The sequence below is a fragment of the Enoplosus armatus genome, chromosome 19 (assembly GCF_043641665.1).
Source record: "Enoplosus armatus isolate fEnoArm2 chromosome 19, fEnoArm2.hap1, whole genome shotgun sequence".
Classification (NCBI taxonomy): Eukaryota; Metazoa; Chordata; class Actinopteri; order Centrarchiformes; family Enoplosidae; genus Enoplosus; species Enoplosus armatus.
The window spans coordinates 20174712-20192590 of NC_092198.1; the positions used below are offsets into that span (position 1 = coordinate 20174712).

Consider the following 17879-nt stretch of genomic DNA (forward strand, 5'->3'; position numbering starts at 1 on the left):
TAAGCAACGCGGCAATGGCAGACCTGACCTGTTATTCACACCTGCCGCTCATAAACCCAAAGCTCATAAACACAACAAGAGGAAGAACACTGATTTTTGAAAATTCAAACGCTCCAATCCGATTACAGCAGTGGCGTTTTCTCAGGGCTCAGCTTCCTCGTCGCTCGCTCCCCTGCAGCTCAGGGGTTGTTGTTTTTTTTTTCTTTCCCTGTCTTAGTGCAGCTTTTTTTTTTGCCGCTCTCCCCTGGCTGCAAGTCAAACGAAACCTCAAGTGAACTAAAGATGCACTTGCCAGACCTCTCTATGCCCCGCCCACAGGAAGTGCTAGTGTGTGTGTGTTGTAAAGAGAAGCTGCACAGAAGCATATTTACAAGCCATAAAGTGCCGGAAGTCTGCTTTTATCTTAAACACAGGTTCAGCAACTTTACGAGGTTATTATAAAATCAGTCAAATACTACGTGGTAGTTTGTTTTTTGTTTTTTGTACTTTCTGGTTTCTACAACTTTAATACAACCAAACAGAAGGAAATATAGATAATTGAATATTTATTTTTTTTGAAAAATACCATATCCACAAACCCAAATGTACAAAGTCAGAGCCTTTATTCTCATTTTTCATCATGGATCCGGTCAGTATAGTGATAGAAACCCTTCAGATAATACATACACTGGCTGCTCATGAATCACAGTGCATGGGTTTAAAAACGTACTGCACAGTTCTCTCATGTGTTTCTCTCACATCACCGACCACAGTGAAACTGAAACACTGGCAGCTTCTTGCAAGTACACGAACAACCCCCCGCCCCCCCATCAAAAAAAACCAGTTGTGTATGGGTGGAAAATGACAAAATCCTGATTTTACAGGACCAAAAGAAAAAAAAAAAGATTTAAATATTGAACAGGCGTGATGCGTCTGACTCTGGAGGGGAGGGTCGGGACTAAATTCCTCCTGAGAATGTCCCTTGGAGCCGAGTGCGCCGATGGTGCAGCATTGTGGGTTCAAATCTTGGTCTCCGCTCTGTCACCCCTTCCTTCACTCTCCAGGACTGCAGTCAGTCTTCCTCTTGATTTCATAGGCGATCACAACTCACCCCTCGCTTGAGTGCACTTTGCTGCTACAGCCTCGCTTGGTCCGGCATGGCCAGTTGCTCCTGGTGGCTACTGTTGGCTAATATTAGCACAGCCTAAATAGATATTGCTGTGTGACCAATTACTCAGTCAGCTCCACTTTCCTCAGCTGGCACATCCTGCGGTCATGCATGGAAATGTGGATATTTATCCTAAAAGTCTGAGAGGTGAGATGTGTGAACGTCATTTACAAAGAAACACGTTCTAGTCTTGTATTGCAACTTTTATTTAATTTGCTCAAACAGAAAAAAAAACAAAACAAAACAATATGTTAGCATGTAAGAAAAGACTAATTGACAGAACAGTATGGTACAATGCAGATGATAAAAGAATAACGTCCGGAAAAGAAAAAAAAACAAAAAACCCAATCCGCGAAACTTGCTTCAACCAAAATTCGTCTCGGCAAAGTTGTTTCCCGGAAATTCACAATTCCTCCAGCTCCCTCGGCAGAACAAAATAAAATAATAATAATAGACAACAAAAAAAAACTGGGTTTTTTAAGGGACAAAGATAAACGTTTCCGCCAGTGACATCGGCGTGGAGCAGACCTCGAGGCCGAGGCCGAAAACCAGGTTTTTTCCGAGCGAGCAAAGGGGCGCGAAGCGTCTCCGTGACATTTAAATGGCACGAGGGAACAGGGACAACACTGCAGCCAGAGGCTCATCTGGACTCCCAAACCAGGTTTAGAAGAAAAATGGTTTTTTGATTGTACTTCGGAGCTGTAAGGAAAAGCCACCTCGCAGCTGTAAGGAGATAAATCGCGCCTGTGTAAAATAATAAAAAATTAAAAATAGCACACAAAGCTGTTTTCTTGGTGGGGAACAGCACCAAGGTCATTAAAACAAGCCTCCCTTCAAACCAACAACATGACCATGATGGGGGGGGGGTAGAAAAAAAAAAACCAAACAAACAAACAAAAACGGACGACTGCATGTGATCATGACGACAGTCCCTAGTCGTTATTACTAGTCTTTTTTTTATTTTTATATCTTTGACATATTAAATGCAACTTCGGAACAAGGCACAAACCACACATCTTCACAGAGAGACTCAACGCTCGTCTTGATCGAAACATCTCACCTGCCACCATGTCCAAAACAAAAAAAACCCCAAAAACATAGACGGACAGCTATTTTTCACGTCGCTTGACAAAATGATACGAAAATAAGAAAGGCGACTTCGTCGACCGCGCGACTACGTTGGAAGCGGGAGGCTGCCGAGTTCAAGACCCTTTGGTGAGAGGTGGCCACGTGGCTGGTGGCAGATGCTCTAAGCTGGATTGCTTTAGTGGGGGGGGCTGTTGTCTTAAAGTGCGATCGATGCTGGCGAGAAGATGACTCGACAGAGAGCTAGAGCGTGAAACTACAAAAAAAAAGAAGATGCCACAAAAAGACCTCCTGTCTGCCTACACACTCAAACCCCAAAGGATTATGGCATCTGCATGTCTACCCCCCCCCCCCCCATCACAGTATTTTTTTTAAACAAATTTGACAAAAACCGACCCGATCCAAAGCGGACAGACAGAAACGCTTCCTCAACCATCAAAGCCCTTGGACGCAGTCTCGTTGTATGAGATCCCACAGCCACTGATTCCCCCCCCCGGGGGAACAAGCAAGGCACAGTGAGAACTCCTTAGCTGGTTCTCCTGGTCGGAATAAAAAAAAAAAAAGGGGGGGGGGGGGGGGGGCAACTCCATGAGCCCCCGCTTCGTCACGAGGAGTGATGGTGATGTCACTGTGGGTTTTTTTTTTTAACAGAAACCCAGCATTACCAACTGTGGCGCATGGAGTTACATGCATCAGGCAGGGAGTGTCCAACGAGGAGACGCTGTTGAGTTGCATCATGGGGACTGTAGGACTAAAAAAAAAAGAAAAGTCAGGATGTTTCGGCCTTTGCTGATTTGATTCTTTTATTTTTTTTTACTTTTAGCTTTCAAAATATGTTTATTGCAAGTCTCCCAAATGTAGGGGGGGGGGGTACAACACCACATGACTGTGCGGCCCTGTTCAGTTTCAAATACTGTTACTGCGGTGACGGTGCGCGCGCTCTATTGCCTGGTGTAGGCTAGGCTAAGCCAGTCCCTGCAGAACCCCCGCTGTTAAGACAGTCGTGAGCTGTTGATTGTATTAGTGGCGCCTCGGGATCTCATTTAGACAACAAGAGTGCAGAATTACCTTGACATATAACCCCCCCCCCCCCCTCAGTTTGCTTGTATTGTCGCGCTTTTAGCGGAAACAAACTCAGCACCGAAAAACAAAACAAAACACACACAAAAGTGACAGTTCCCTTATTTATGTAAAATGTGAAGGGGGGGGGGGGCACAGTTTGTCATTTTAAGGATTTGACAGCGGCGGGAGAAAACCAAAAAAAGGCAAAGAAAAAAATAAAAAGATGAGACAAACACGTCATCGCGCGTCCCCTCCGTCTCTTTCACACGTTGTCAAAAGTTTGACTTTCTGAATGCGGTGGGACAACGATGTCAGCCTTCGTGGCGCGACGTCTCACAGTAACATTTGTCCAACATGGGGGGGGGGGCAAAAAGGACAGACAGACCAGACACTGAAATATGTTTGGTGGTGTTGGGGTAGGTGGGTGTCAAAATAGATGCTACACTTATTGCTTGTAAGAAAACGTGTGACGTTTGATGCAACTTCGTGGCAGAGCAGACTTGTAACCCCCTCACCGTAGACAGAAAACAGCCGCACACATGCACCAAAGGAGGTGGTGGTGGTGGGGGGGGGCTTCAAACGACTTCAAATCAAAACTGCACAGGAAGGAAAAGTCAGACCTATCTACACGTCGGGGCCATGGCCGACGGGCATTGTATAAAAAAAGACGTCACTTTTGGGGGGGGGGGGGGGGCGATGACACAACCTGGTTATGATTCCACAGACAGAGAGAGAGAGAGAGAGTGTCCTGGTCGAAGATTGGATTATTGAGCTACTTGATATGGCCATTAGATCTACACGGAAACAGACATGGTTGATAGATAGATAGATACTTCGTTTGTTTTTTTTTTTTGTTTGTTTGTTTTTTTGCTCTAAATAACTTCTTTTTTTTTGTTTGTTTTTTGTCTCTTTTTATACATATTCAGGTTAAAATAGTATTTGAGGAAGACGAGCTTTACAGTGTCCTGCAGTGGTGGACCTCACCAGAGACTGTCAGTCCCCCCACACACACCCATACACACACGCACACACGCACACACACTCACGCACGCACGCACGCTACCCCTATGGCATTATGGGAGAAAAAAAAAAAGTTATTTTGTTTTCCATACCCACCTTCTCTTCCTGCCTCCAAACTCTCTTAATGAAACGTGCCTTTTGATAGTAAAAATCACAAGAGTTTCCGATTCGTCAACGTCGCCGTTGCACTTAATGCGCCAATGGTTAATACAGTATCGTCGAAGAGTTCAATGTTGTGTGTGTGTGTGTGTGTTTTATTTCTTGTTATTATTATAGGACAAAGAGAGAGAAAATCATCTTTTGCATAAAAGACACTCGCTTCTCTTTCAGACCGTGCGCTGTCCTCCGGGATGCGATGCCCTCAGCGAGGAGGAGGAGGAGGAGGAGGAGGAGAAGAAGGGAGGCAGCAGAAACACCAGCCTTCATAGAATGGATTCTGTGTCATTCTGAGTCACGGCTATCAGAGTTACGGGCCTCCCGCCGCCGCCGCCGCTGCCCTTGTCCGTTGTTGTTCTGTCCCGGCCCCAAACGTAATGTCCTCTCCCTCGGTATTAAAATGAGTGCTGTCATCATCACCGTCTCCGCGTCGATTTCATTTTTCGTCTTAAAAGTGATTCGTGGTTTGTCTGTCGGTCGTCACGTGGGTGTAGATGCTGCCGGAGAGGGGAGTCCTGGATCCTCTACGCCGTGCTGGACTTGCCCAGCTCCTCCCTGATTGCTGAGGAGACAAAAGACAAAAGTGATTTTTGTGACCTGAGGGTGGGTTAATCACTGAGGTATCACTGCTCGGCTCTGGGAAACACGGGCGACTTGGCTGAAGATGAGTGAACGCGATCCGTTGGAGGTGATCAGAACCACCCCCGCGTTAGCCAAACCACAGTTCTCAGACCTACTGTGCAATGACAGATTATTACCGCCACTCAGTTTGACCAAATCAGGTGGTTTAGATGATCGGGCCTCTTGGACCTTAGACCACTTTCAGGGCCGGATTAACCCACTAGTGGTCCCCGCGGCAAGTGAGCCATGGGCCCCTAATGAGCCCGGCATGTTCTTTAACTTAGTTTGGTTTTAAGTTAATTAAATGAAAATCAATTTAAGAATTTGCGCCATGTAAGCCTTCCATCACCTGGAATATTAAAGAGGACCTATTGACCTATCTGTCATATATCTATAATGTCACAATGTCGGATAGTCATACTAAACGTCGCCAAAGTTGCCAAATAATGAGGTGAACGTTTGTCAAAGTAATCCCTGTGAGCCAGACTGCTCTGAACGCCCCGTTTCAGTCTCCGTTTCGACCGCTGGGTCTATCTGATGTCAGACAGGCACGGATGTCCTTATATGGTATCTCTGCTCCAGGCACAGACCAGATGTTTATGTTTATGTCAACTTTGCTCAGTAACGTTAGCTTCACAGTTCGCCTTTGGAAATTCTTCCAAAGACTTCCGGAACTTGGCCGACCAATCAGAAAATTGGCTTTTGGGAGGGGGGCTTAAAGAGACAGGAGCTCAAACGGGCTGCATGAAGGGCCAGCAGAAGATAAATCAGGACTTTTTTTGAACTGTGAATCATGCTAAGCTGCTCTGGTGGAGTCCCAAAATGAAAATATAGAGCTGGACTTTGCATAATAGGTCCCCTTTAAAGGTATTCAAACTAGATTTTGCCTAAAGTGACACAAAAACATGAGGTAAAAAATGGGGAAGCCACCTTAAGGCTCAGTTTATGTCCGTTCACTTTGCCCAGTTTGTAATCCAGCCTTGCTCATATTCCACTTCTGGAAGTGGAACTCCGGGCCACACTGCTAGCATGCTGCTAAGTGCAACATTATTTTTAGAAGTGGCTCATTAAAAAAAAAAAAAAAAAGCCCCCCCCCAGAAAAGGTCCGGGACCAGCTGCTAGCCGGCTGCTGGGGAAACCCCTCAGGAAGCATGGATGGTATGGCAGCAGCATCAGCGCTGCAGCTTGATTAGCTTAAGCTACATACTGCCGACGATCACATGAACATCAGCCACATTCTGCATTAAGTCATGAGTCATAATAACACGTTATGAATTACTGTATGTTTGTGGCTCTGTTTGAAAATCGCACACTAACATACTACTCACATGAGTATGTGGCGCGTTGCCACTGCAATATATGCGGATGCGAGGAATACCCGGATGTACACTAGATTGCCGGCGGTGGCGGCGGCATAATTACACGCGATGGAGAGTGAATGCGAAACAGGAGCTTCTCAGGACCCGGGGCGTTACAGGTACGGTTAATATGGTCACGTGACGCAGAGGAGATGGCATGCCTGCACGATTACGTAGCATGAGTGTTAGTAGTACGTGCTGCATTTGAATACTGGAGAGACGTCTTTGATAATTACCATCAATGAGCTCTTCTTTTAGCTTTGACAGCTCCTTCCTCATCTCATCCAGAATGTCCTACAAAAAACAAAGAAACAGAGACAAACAAAAACAAAACAGAGTCACCGAGAGACAAACCAGTCTTTGTGCCGCCTAGCAGCAGCCCTCATATCCACCTTCAACTTCCCCTTGGGACAGCCACGACAGTCACGTCAACTGGCAACGGGAGATTCTTTGTCTTCTTTACCAGGTAGCTGCACACCCCCCCCCCTCCCCCCGTGAGATTGGAGTACAGGGGTGAGTGCTGCACATGGGTATACTCTTTCGCATCAGTGAAGGTATAGCAGAGCAGCGGGTCTGCAGGGTGTAGTGACAGATAGTCAGCAGGACACCGAGAGTACTTATCTAACAGGCTCATTCGCCGAGGGAGGAGGGAGGAGCTGCCTTATGGTGCACACACACACACACACACACACACACACACACACACACACACACCACACACACACACACACACACACACACGGCGTCTCAGCTATAGCTGCCGCATAATTAGTCAGCGGCCAACGGAAACCCCTGCGCAAGTCGTAATCACTACACCTTATTTTTAACGTCACTTACACCATTTTTAATATGCGGGTCATTGCTAAAAATAGAACCGATGGAATTACAACGCGGGACCAAATGAGGCAAGCGTGCATACGAGGCAATTGGGTGAAAGGGTGATCCGGGCGTCCACTCACCTGCTTCAATCTGTCGTAGTCGACAGCGTCTGTTGGCACACCGTTGGCACTTAAGGATGCGGTAGGCGTGGGAGTGGATTTGGGTCTGTGAGGAGAGACGAGGGGAACAGAAAATGAAACTCAGGGTAAAGGGAAGAGGAAGGCGTGCCGGGGGTGTGTATATATATCTATATATCGAAAAAATACACATTTTGGATCCAGTAGGACCGCTCAAACAGCACTACTACTAAAATGTTACCAGTGTCTGGTGGGCGGCTACTGATACTTTTCTGCCCAAGTGGGTGCACTGTCTAATGTGAGGCCACATGATTTCAAGCATCCAACCAGCATTGTTTGGTTGCCCGTGGCATCTGATGGCAAAAAAACAAACAAAAAAAAAACCTAGAAAAACTAAAAAAAAAAAAAAAGTGCACATTAAAAGGGAATGCTGCCAAAACTGCAGGTTATAGGAACCAAATCCCAGTCACAGCATGCTGCAAACACCTAAACATGCATGTAAAACACACAGAAGCACACACACACACACACACACACACACACACACACACACACAGCAATCTATGAGACCTAATAAAAGGTTATTTCCTCTCCCACGTGTCCAGAAAGGATGCTATAGTTCAGTAAGTCTCTCAGGGGAGACACTTGACGTTATCTGGAGACAACCTAACTTGCTCAGCAGCTCAGCTTCCTGGGATCTCTCTCTTTTATTATTTTTTCCCCTTCTTCTTCTTCTCACACGTCTGACGGAAGAAAAAAAAAAAAAAAAAAAAAAGCGTGACAGGAAGGAGAGGTGAATGAAAAAGGAAATGAGCTCGGCGGCGGGTCATTTATTAGCTGCGGGCGAGGAAATAGTGCACACCGGAACACGGCAATGAAGCGTGTTTTCCGGTGGTGTAAAGATATTATATGTAGAGCTGGAGGAAAAAGAAACTTTTTTTTCGAGAGCTTTTACAATATTCTAACGGGGAAATATGATCACACAATTGCAAATGCACAAACGTGTGCAGCGCTGAGCCCCGGTGTGCTCAGCTCTCTGTCGGGTCGAGTGTTGAAGTCACTTTTAATAGGCTGCAATCAAAAACGCCCATCTGGTCTCCTCTCTTGTGCATGTGCGCACACACACACACACACACACACACACACACTTATCTGCGAGGGCCTGCTGGATCTGCTGTGGCTCCACGATGATAATACTGTGCCAAGTCTACTCTGCACTGGGTGGGCGCTCATTTCTGTGCGTCTGCGCGTGTGATAGGGTGGTTGTGCGGTAGGCATGGTACTTCCTTGTTTTACAGAAGAAAACCCCCCCCAAAAAAAACAGCGGGCAGAGCAGCATGCAGAAACAATGACTGGATTACATCACACAGACAAGGACCACGTGACATATTGCGCCAACATGGCACCTATCAAAAACAGCAGACGAACAGAGATGGGCCCCCCCGCGGCGTGGTAAATGTGACCACAAAGACAACACGGGATCCATTCCAAACAGTTTGCACGCAAGCATTCGGAAAAATAAATAAATAAATAAATAAATAACCCCTCCCTCTCCAACAAAAGCACGTCCATCACAGCAAACCTCGGTGAAAGAAAGAAAGGAGGCTGTTTTAAAACGAAAAGGATTTCTCAAACTCTCCCCTTGGGGGGCGGGGAGGGGAGGGGGGGGGGGGGGCTTTTGTTTTTGGTTTCTCTACCTGTTGGAGGAATCTGCTGCCACGGGATTTCTCCACGGAGACTCTCGTCTGTGTGAGCAGCAGAGACACACTGACTTTTACAAATACGCAAGCTCAGTATCTGTCCGAGTGCGCCCCCCCCCCCCCGCCCCCCCCGGGCCGGGGCTGTTTTCAGAGGGCCCACTCAGCAGGCTACTATACACTCGCCTGTCACACTTCTGAACCCTTTTTAGCACCGTTTAACCCACAGCGCATTGCTTGACAAATCACTACAGTTGGGTCTGGAGGTAAAAGTATTATCAGGGGCTATTCGGCAACACACTCAAGTGGTGTTATGAGGCCCCCCCGACTGCTCTCACCGTGCATGTCATTACTGGCTAGAGAATTAGCACAGCAGACAATGCCTTTTAAGATGTACGGAGCACTGTGTGTGCAGGCCACAGAAGCTTTAGTGATGTTAGCCAGTAGCTGAACGGCCCCAGCAGCGCGCCATGCCGAAGCTAACTGGTGGTCTCTTTTGCCGGGGGGGGGGCAAGAGAGACGTGAGTAACGTGGTGGATGAAAGACATTCTTTGGGAAATGAATTCATCTTGGGAACCATTTTAGGATGTAAAAATGTACTTTGAACGAACAAAAGGCGAAGAAACGGCAGAGCAAGCTGTACCTTCCGATGACCGGAGATTTGCTACCGTTCATGGTGTTTGTTCTTTCCCATGGCTTCCTGGGCATGTCTGAAAAAAAAACACACACACAATGGCAGATATATGAACATATATTACATCTGACATGTAACTATATAAACAGCAGATGAATGCTTACTTGGATCCTCGCCGCCTGTGTTAGGAAGATGCGTCTGACACTCACCTGGTGTGCTACAGGCCGACACTTTAGGGGTCGTGTTTATCTCGCCCTCCTCCTGTGGGACAGACGGGGGTTCAAAGGTCAAAGATGAGTCAGGTAAATGTAATCAGGGAGAGTGTCTACACACACTAGATGATGGGGGGGTGGGGTGGTCAAAAGGTTGTTTTGTCTGGGTTTAGACATAGCTTTCCTTTACATTTCAACTTAAATCACCAGAGAATAACACATTCATCTATGCTTTGTTTTGAGGTGTAAATCACAGTTAGGGTTGCAAATGCTCCTAACATCAATGACTTGTGACGACTTAAAATGACGAAATCGATCTTCTTGCACTTTCTGAGAACATGCAAAATGTCCAAAATGTGCACTACCGAAAAAAAACCCTTAAAAGGTCCCTTTGCAGTCTCTTTAAGATATTTCACATTAAAAGCCAGGGAAGGGAGGGCTTATGCCCTTCTGAGCTAGCTGGAAGACTCTTAATGTGACACATCTGCGCAGGAAGTGTTGCAGAAATGCACACTGTCCTGAATTTACCGTGAAGTAAGTGTTAACAGGAAACAGCGTCGACAGCAAATGAAAACAGGGAAACAGCTTACTAAAATATGATAAAATACACTTTTACAGTACAAATAAAATAAAGGCCTGGTTTTCTCTGCGGCTCAGGGAAGTATTTCAGACTTCGTACTATGCGGATGTAGTGAATAAAGGCCGGAACGTGCTGCACCACAGCCACACAAGGCAGACTATTATAAGACAGATAAAGCGCTGAGTGAGGAGATTCAGCAGTGCGCGGCAAGCGATGGCGGCTGAGCGGCTCCGGCGATACTCACTGATCTCTGGTCGGGTTCAGGTGACGAGCCCTTCTCCGCAATTCGTCTCCTGCGAAGGCACAAAAGCCCAGGTGCAGTTTAATAAGTGGCCTTTAGACGGTGAGATCAGGTGAATGACATGTAGCATCCGTGGCAGACTTTACATATTGATACTAAGTACATTCATGCATTCTTAGGTTCTTTTTTTTTGGGGGGGGGGGGGGGGGCATTTTGCTTTCTTTTATTTCTATCTGCTATTCTTGACATTTGCCAAACACACCCATGTAATGTATAAGTAAGTACTAAATAAGTGTGTGTGCCTAGCTTGAGATACGCTGGAGCTAACACCAACATGTGACGTGACTGTACCTCCTGGCCAATAGGGCGCTCATCTCCTCCATGAGCCCGCCTCCTCCGGGTAGTGGGCCGTTGCCTCTGGCTTCGGGTTTAGCCCCTGCGGCCCCCGCGGCCCCCAACATGGCTGCTGCCAGGGCTGCCCCTGCATCGTCACTCTGAGGGGACACAAGGAATGCAACGAGTTCTTTACAATTGGAGGGGGGGGGCTGCGTCTGAGATGAGATGTGACAGATGGCCACTGTGTGTGTGTGTGTGTGTGTGTGTGTGATCATGCGTGAACGTGGATGGTTTCAGTGACAGTGATTGCTGTGTCATTATGTATGAAGATAATGTGCGCATCAACAGTGTTTCACCGAAACAAAGGGCACAAAGACTGATGGGAAAATAGAAGTGTGTGTGTGTGTGTGTGTAGTATGTACTATATAACTTATATAGTATGGTGCAGACATGAGGAGCTATACGAGTGTGTTGCCAACCAATCAAAGTGCTCACCCGTGGCACTTTGCGCAGCTTGGCTCCGGCGAGGGCAGCGGCCAGACCTGAGAGGGGGCGGTCCTCCGCCGGAGAGAACAGTCCGGCGGGGAGGGGAGGCGCCGGGGGAGGGAGCGGGGCTCCGGGGGGAGGAGGTGGACCTGGCGGAGGAGGGGGGGTCCCGCCTGGAGTCAGCGTGGGAGGGAGTGGAGGAGGCGGGGGCGGGGGAGGGTGGCCCGACGGGGTGGTGGGGGTGACGGCCGGGGTGGCGGCCGCGGAGGTCACAGTGGAGCCGGGTGGCAGGGGTGGAGGCGGGGGAGGGGTGGGGGTGGTCAACCCCGTGGTCTGCGCCACGTCTGTTTGGGGGAGGAGGTGGGGGTAGAAGGCGAGGGGGGGGGGGGCGGACAAAGACACAAATTTTTTCGGAAACATTACAAAAAGCTGTTGACTTCAGGCTCAGTTTGGACTGTAACCAAATCACTTAAATCTGACACAGGGTCTGCGTGTTCATTGTACATCTCTGTCGGGGGAAATGTTCTCACGACTGGATTAGGATTACTCCATGACTGTGAAACAAGCTCACTACTTTTCCATATATATATATATGCAGAATTCACTTGAGCATAGCATTTATCTGTCCGGCCCCCCTCTGCCTAACGTCACTGTGACGTTGTAGTATTTGACCAAACCTGCAAAAACCTAAAAAGCAGAGCAGCATTAAAGTCTGAGTGAGTCGACGGGTTACACCACCGCCATTGATTTTCTGGTGCAATAACGGCGGATGTAAATAGAGTGCTGCAATTATTGTAGGCCAAACCCGGAAGTCAACCAAACAAAACGTGAAAATCTCTTTATTTCAGGCATCTCACCAAAAAAAAAAACCCATCGACTTCCACACGAGGGAAGCGGAAGTGTAAAAATGCTGACTAATGTCCGGGTTGTAGGACTCCATTCCTGCAGCACTCTATTGTCAAATGAAACAGAACACGGGATACACGTATTAGGTATGACAGCATGCCACGTCATATTACAGCTACAGTGCATTTGATCGGGATGCAGCGTTAGTGAGTAGTAGTGACAGGGTTCGTGGTCACAAGTAGGGCTGGACAACATGAAAAAAAAAAAAATGTTTATTATGTTAGAAAAGCCAAATAATTAAAGAGATAAACATCAGTTTATTCATTGTCCAGCCCTATCTAGAAAGTATACATTCCAATAAACAGACATAGCCATAGCAATCAACATTTTTTGGCGCAATGACACACACACACACACACATAATGACACATTCAAAATAACACATAATGACATGATGAACTTGGGTCAATGCCATCTGCCTAAATGTTGTACGATTGCCAATCGATTGAATAAGAACTACAGTTTTGTCCCTTTTACACGACATAACAAGATGTTTACTTCACATCTGGATCGTAAATTTGCGCTGCTCCCAGTTGTCATCACAGACCTTAATCCATGACCAATAATCTATGATGGAACGTGGAACATTGCAATAAAATTGGAACGTTTGTTCCCCAAATTTAGTGACGCCACAAAATGTACAACGACCAGGAGGAGATTAAACGGCGTTTTGAGGGCGAGCTCACACGCCCCCTCCCTTTAAAGATACCGATGTATCCGCAAAACTCCGGTCTATTACACATTTCATTGGCGTTATTAGGATACACTATATTTCCATGAATGAAACGTGGGACATGATTTGGGTAGATCAACAAGTACATGGGAATGAGAGGTTGATTGGTTGATTTGGATTGACGGAGGAGGAAAAAACAAAACACAAAAACAACAACAACTGAGAGATGAGAGAGGCGGAGTGGCAGAGTGGCGGAGCCGTGTCCACGTTGGCGACACAAGACTGTCAAACAGACGGACATGCCAAACAGTCACGCTCATGGAGCCGGGCCTTTGAGCGGGAAGCACATGGACACGCATGCAGTTTAGGAGACTGATGGAGACGTTAGACAGGCTGAGTGGAAAGTGACTGCTACCGCCAGGACATCCCACGATAGTCGCCATGGCAGCTCTCTGATGCCGGGCCTGTATTATGGGACTCAATTTGCGCTGCAGCTCAGTAGCAAGGTAATAGATCCAACAGTGTTCAGTGCACCCCCCCGCCCCCCCCGTCCCTCCCCTGCTAGTGTGTGAGTCAAAAAAGCAGTGAAAGACAGGGGAGAGAGGCAGTGAGAAAGAGAGACAAGAGTCCGGACTGGAGGCCTTACCCTGGGGCTGGGGTTGACAGGAGGAGCCCCACTGAGGCGGGTGGGGCTCTGGGCCTGTAGCTGTGTCCGGCTCTCCCGGCCCCGACAGGCCCAGGCCCACGGGGAGGGAGAGGTGCTCAGCGGAGGCAGAGGTGGCGGCGGCTGCAGCAGCAGGGGTTGCTGTGGAGGGAGAGGGCACACCAGGAGCCTGGGATGAGGAGGGGGGAGACGAGACGGAGGAGGAAGACGGAGGGAGAGCTATGGGGGAGGGGAGAGGGGGCGGGGTGGGTGGGGGAGGCGGGGTGGGGCAGGCTACGCCGATAGGGGTGTGGCTGTACGGGATGGTCACGGGAGAAGGCGCGGGGAACATGGGCGGGCCGTTGGGGGCCGGCGAGGGGGGCTTCTGGGTGAGAGGAGAAGGCGCCGCGATGGGAATGAGTGGCCGCGGACCTGCAGCCTTCCCCGGGGGGCTGCTTATCATGACAGGGGGTGAGGGGGGCAGGGGAGTGAAGTTGCACGCCGACCACACCACGGACTTGGGGGGAGGAGGCGGGGCCGGGGCGGGGACCGGAGCAGGTGCAGGAGGCGGGGCTTGGGGAAAGGCTTGCTGCCGCCTCGGGACCGTGGCGTAGTGAGGCAGGACCGGGTGAAAGGCAGAACCGAGCGAGGTGGCGAATCGGGAGGCCGAATGCCTTAGAGGCGGGGTCGGGGGAGTGGCGGAGGAGGCCGACGGCGTCCCCGGAGCCGGGTAGGTGGGCGTGGACGGAGAGACGGGTGTGGAGGACGTCCTGCTGTACTCCTGAGGCGCGGGCGTGTACAGGGTGCTTTCGAAGGCTAAACGCACGCCACGCGAACGGACGAGGTCGGGGCAAGGCGGGACAGAAGGGGAGGAGTGGCGCGAGGAAGGAAAGAAGGCAGGAAGGAAGCAGCCGTCATGCACACAGGAGGGAAAGACAGCAGGTCAGGAGAGAGAGAAGGAAGGAAGGAGGGAGGAAAAAAAGAGAAGGGGGCAGATGAAGCAGGAAAAACCAGCACAGAGCTATACCATAGTTTTATTCCAGGGTGTGTACATTTACTGGGCTGAGTGATGCTACTGTGTTAGTGGACAGGTGTTAGCGCTGTGGGACAGAGCCAGAGAGACACAAAGCTTCTCAGAGTGAGAGAAGAGGGGAAAACAAACAGAGGAGTTCACCGTGGAGCCGAATAATAACCGGTGTCATCGAGCCTGTTCAATCGCCGGGGGGGGCGGGGAGGGGGGGGGACACACCACGGCACATGTCGGACTGATCCAGATTCACCCAAAGATCCAACATGCGCCAGTTTACTTATCGAGACAAATGTGAGCCAGATGCAACAGTTGAAACTGACCAGAATGACTTGGCTCTGGAACCAAACAGCACACTCAATAATAACGACAAACACTGCCCGTACATGGAAATGAAACTGGAAGTTTCTGGCAGAGATCATGAACCATAAGACTGTATATATAGATGGACGACATCCCCCCCCCCCCCCCAAAAAAAAGTGAAGCCAAATCGTCTCGATCGCTCCCCCCCTTGGTGTCTGGCTGCAGTATATATAGGTCATAAGCCCCGCTCCCCTGCATGTTAGCGGATGGGACACGGGCCGAACTAAAAAAAAAAAAAAAAAAAAAAAAAACGAAGGACGCATCTAACACATTTTCCCCAAAGATGGTTTCTGATGTGAAGCTATATATATATATATAATAAAAAAAAAACGCCCCCAGATCACCACTGCGCAGACTCTGGCTCCAAATGACGTGGCCGAACTCCGGGGAGAGTTTGGCTTCATTTTTGTGCAGTGGGGAGGAAGTGGAGACCCGTCGGCCATCTTTATATACAGACCATGCTATGAACTCATAAACACACGTCTCTCACCCAATCAGGCTGAGGCATCTTGCGCACACTTGAAGACCTGCGGCCTATCTTTGACCCTTTTAGGTCCAATTCGTACCGATTTTGCACCTATTGACACCCGAAGCCCTTCTAGTTTATTTTGACGGTGAGAAGCTGAGGATAAACGCCTTATCTTTACGGTTATCTTCTGCAATGTCATGCTGTTAGCAAAAGAAAGAGACCACTCCACCGTTCATTTAGGCGTCCTCCTCTTCCTCACCTCCCTACAGGACGAACACTTCAAGCCGATAGCCTTGCTGTTAGCTTTAAACCTCACTATCTAAACTCTTTTCATCATGCGGCGTTCTTTTGTTTTTTGCTGTTGTTGTTGTTTTTTGCTGTTGTTGTTGTTTCGTTGTAATTACGATACACCCACCTCTCCCTCCTTTACAGATCTTCAACGGTATGTAATAATAAACGCCTTCCTGGGTTCTTTTTTTTTAAATGGGGTGCGAAGGAGCGGGTGGGAGGACTCACTGTCTCGTGTCATTTAAATGCGATGATGTCGCGTCGTCTAAAATCCCTCCTCTGTTTCATTATGCGTCTAGCCCTCTCTAACTAATTACCCGGATTGTGTTTGTTTATGTGCTCCTCTGGCCTGGACGCTGTTGTATGGAGCTGCCATATGTTTTGTGTGTGTGTCTGTGTGTGTGTGTGGGGATGGTGTAAAGTTGTTAATCCTCTGTTCACCTTCTGCTCCACTTCCCTTTACTTGTGAGGTAATACTTGCAGTGAGTTTACTTGCGAGTGCTGCAGGCTACGACATGAAACGCGTCAGTAGATACCCCCCCCACTTATGAATTTTGAAGCTTTTTATGTGTCTTAAAAAAAGGCTGTCGCTAACAAGCGGCTAAATGAGACTACAGAGGTCGTCGCAGACATTAAACGTCTTCATGCCGGACACGGATGTCGTCTACTCACTAGTCCGCCTTTACAGCCTTGTTGTGTTAATACTCATTTATGATTCAAAATTCATAAAAGTGGAGTTCATTAGTGGAGATTATCTTGACGTGTAAGTATCATAGACTTTTGCAATAATCCAAAAATCTCATTGGCTTTCTGTCGAGGGAACCAGGGCGGTGCTAACTTCCGGGCTGGCCTATAAAAAACACGTCGCCCCCTGCAGCGCTCTGTTCTACACCTTTTCTGCGATCCTTCTCCTCGTGACCGGAGTTAAGGTTTTTGCTCAGGGTACAGTCTGACACTATATACTCCACCTATTGTTCCCCCCCCCCTTCTAGCGAAAGAAAAACACAAAATCACACACTTACTCGCGGACACGGGTTCAGATCTACACGTACAGTTGCATACATAGTCGGACTCTCTCTCTCTCTCTCTCACACACACACACACACACACACACACACACACACACAGAAGAAACAGTACTGGAATTCACGTGAGCGACCTCACCAGCAGTCACAAGACAGATAAACTGATTCGTAAAGGCTTCCCGGCTCTTTTCCGACCCCTCCTCCCCTGTGTGACTTCCCTCCTTTCGCTTCTCCCAGCTGAGCGTTCTGACAGCTCATGCTGCATTTACCATTTACCCTCTTCACACATCAACACACACACACACACACACACACAGTTTCCCTCTTATATCTCATGAATCCAGAATCTTCCTCGCATGCTTTACTTACAACTTTTCCACCCTTCATTTACATCGACCCACTGCTCTACACCACCACGCCTCTCTCTCATCCTCTTCTTCTCCCACCCCCCCCCCCCCTTTTTTCATTCTCTCCCTGACTGTAGCTCTGGGCGGGTGTCACGTGGCTGAGAGGCCCCAGCTTTGCCATTCCACGATAATCAACGCGCACCGATTACACGTACAGCTGGACGCGCACACACAACTGGACTTGAAGGACAACTTAAGACCACCTTAAAAACATATATACCTGTATGAATATACAGATGCCAGAAGACATTACTTCTCGCGATCAGGGGCCAAAAACAAACGCGCAGTCACTGAGAGAGGCAGATGTCTGAAACACGGGAAAAAGGGAAGAACTGAAGTCTTTCGGCGCGACTCATTAAAAAAAGGCTAACTATGCCGGTCAGCCATCTTAAGCCGAATGAAGCGCCGGATAAGAACGCTTCAACAAATGTAGAGTGAGCGGCCACTTTAGGTACGACTTGTCAGTTCCGTTTTTTTCTGAGCGGA

The 17879-nt window shown here is 48.4% G+C and overlaps 1 protein-coding gene across 1 annotated transcript in view; it reads right to left on the bottom strand.

Annotated features, from left to right (window-relative positions):
• Positions 1 to 4844: 4844 nt before the first annotated feature.
• enah (ENAH actin regulator) overlaps positions 4845 to 17879 on the bottom strand; it is a 62866-nt gene continuing 49831 nt past the window's right edge. The window contains exons 6-13 of the mRNA XM_070925910.1: positions 11602 to 11936; positions 11122 to 11264; positions 10774 to 10822; positions 9947 to 9998; positions 9747 to 9813; positions 7410 to 7494; positions 6687 to 6744; positions 4845 to 5033 (exon numbers count right to left, since the gene is read on the bottom strand). Of these exons, the coding sequence (XP_070782011.1) occupies positions 4996 to 5033; positions 6687 to 6744; positions 7410 to 7494; positions 9747 to 9813; positions 9947 to 9998; positions 10774 to 10822; positions 11122 to 11264; positions 11602 to 11936 (827 nt within the window). The 3' untranslated portion in view covers positions 4845 to 4995. The remainder of the gene's footprint in view (positions 5034 to 6686; positions 6745 to 7409; positions 7495 to 9746; positions 9814 to 9946; positions 9999 to 10773; positions 10823 to 11121; positions 11265 to 11601; positions 11937 to 17879) is intronic.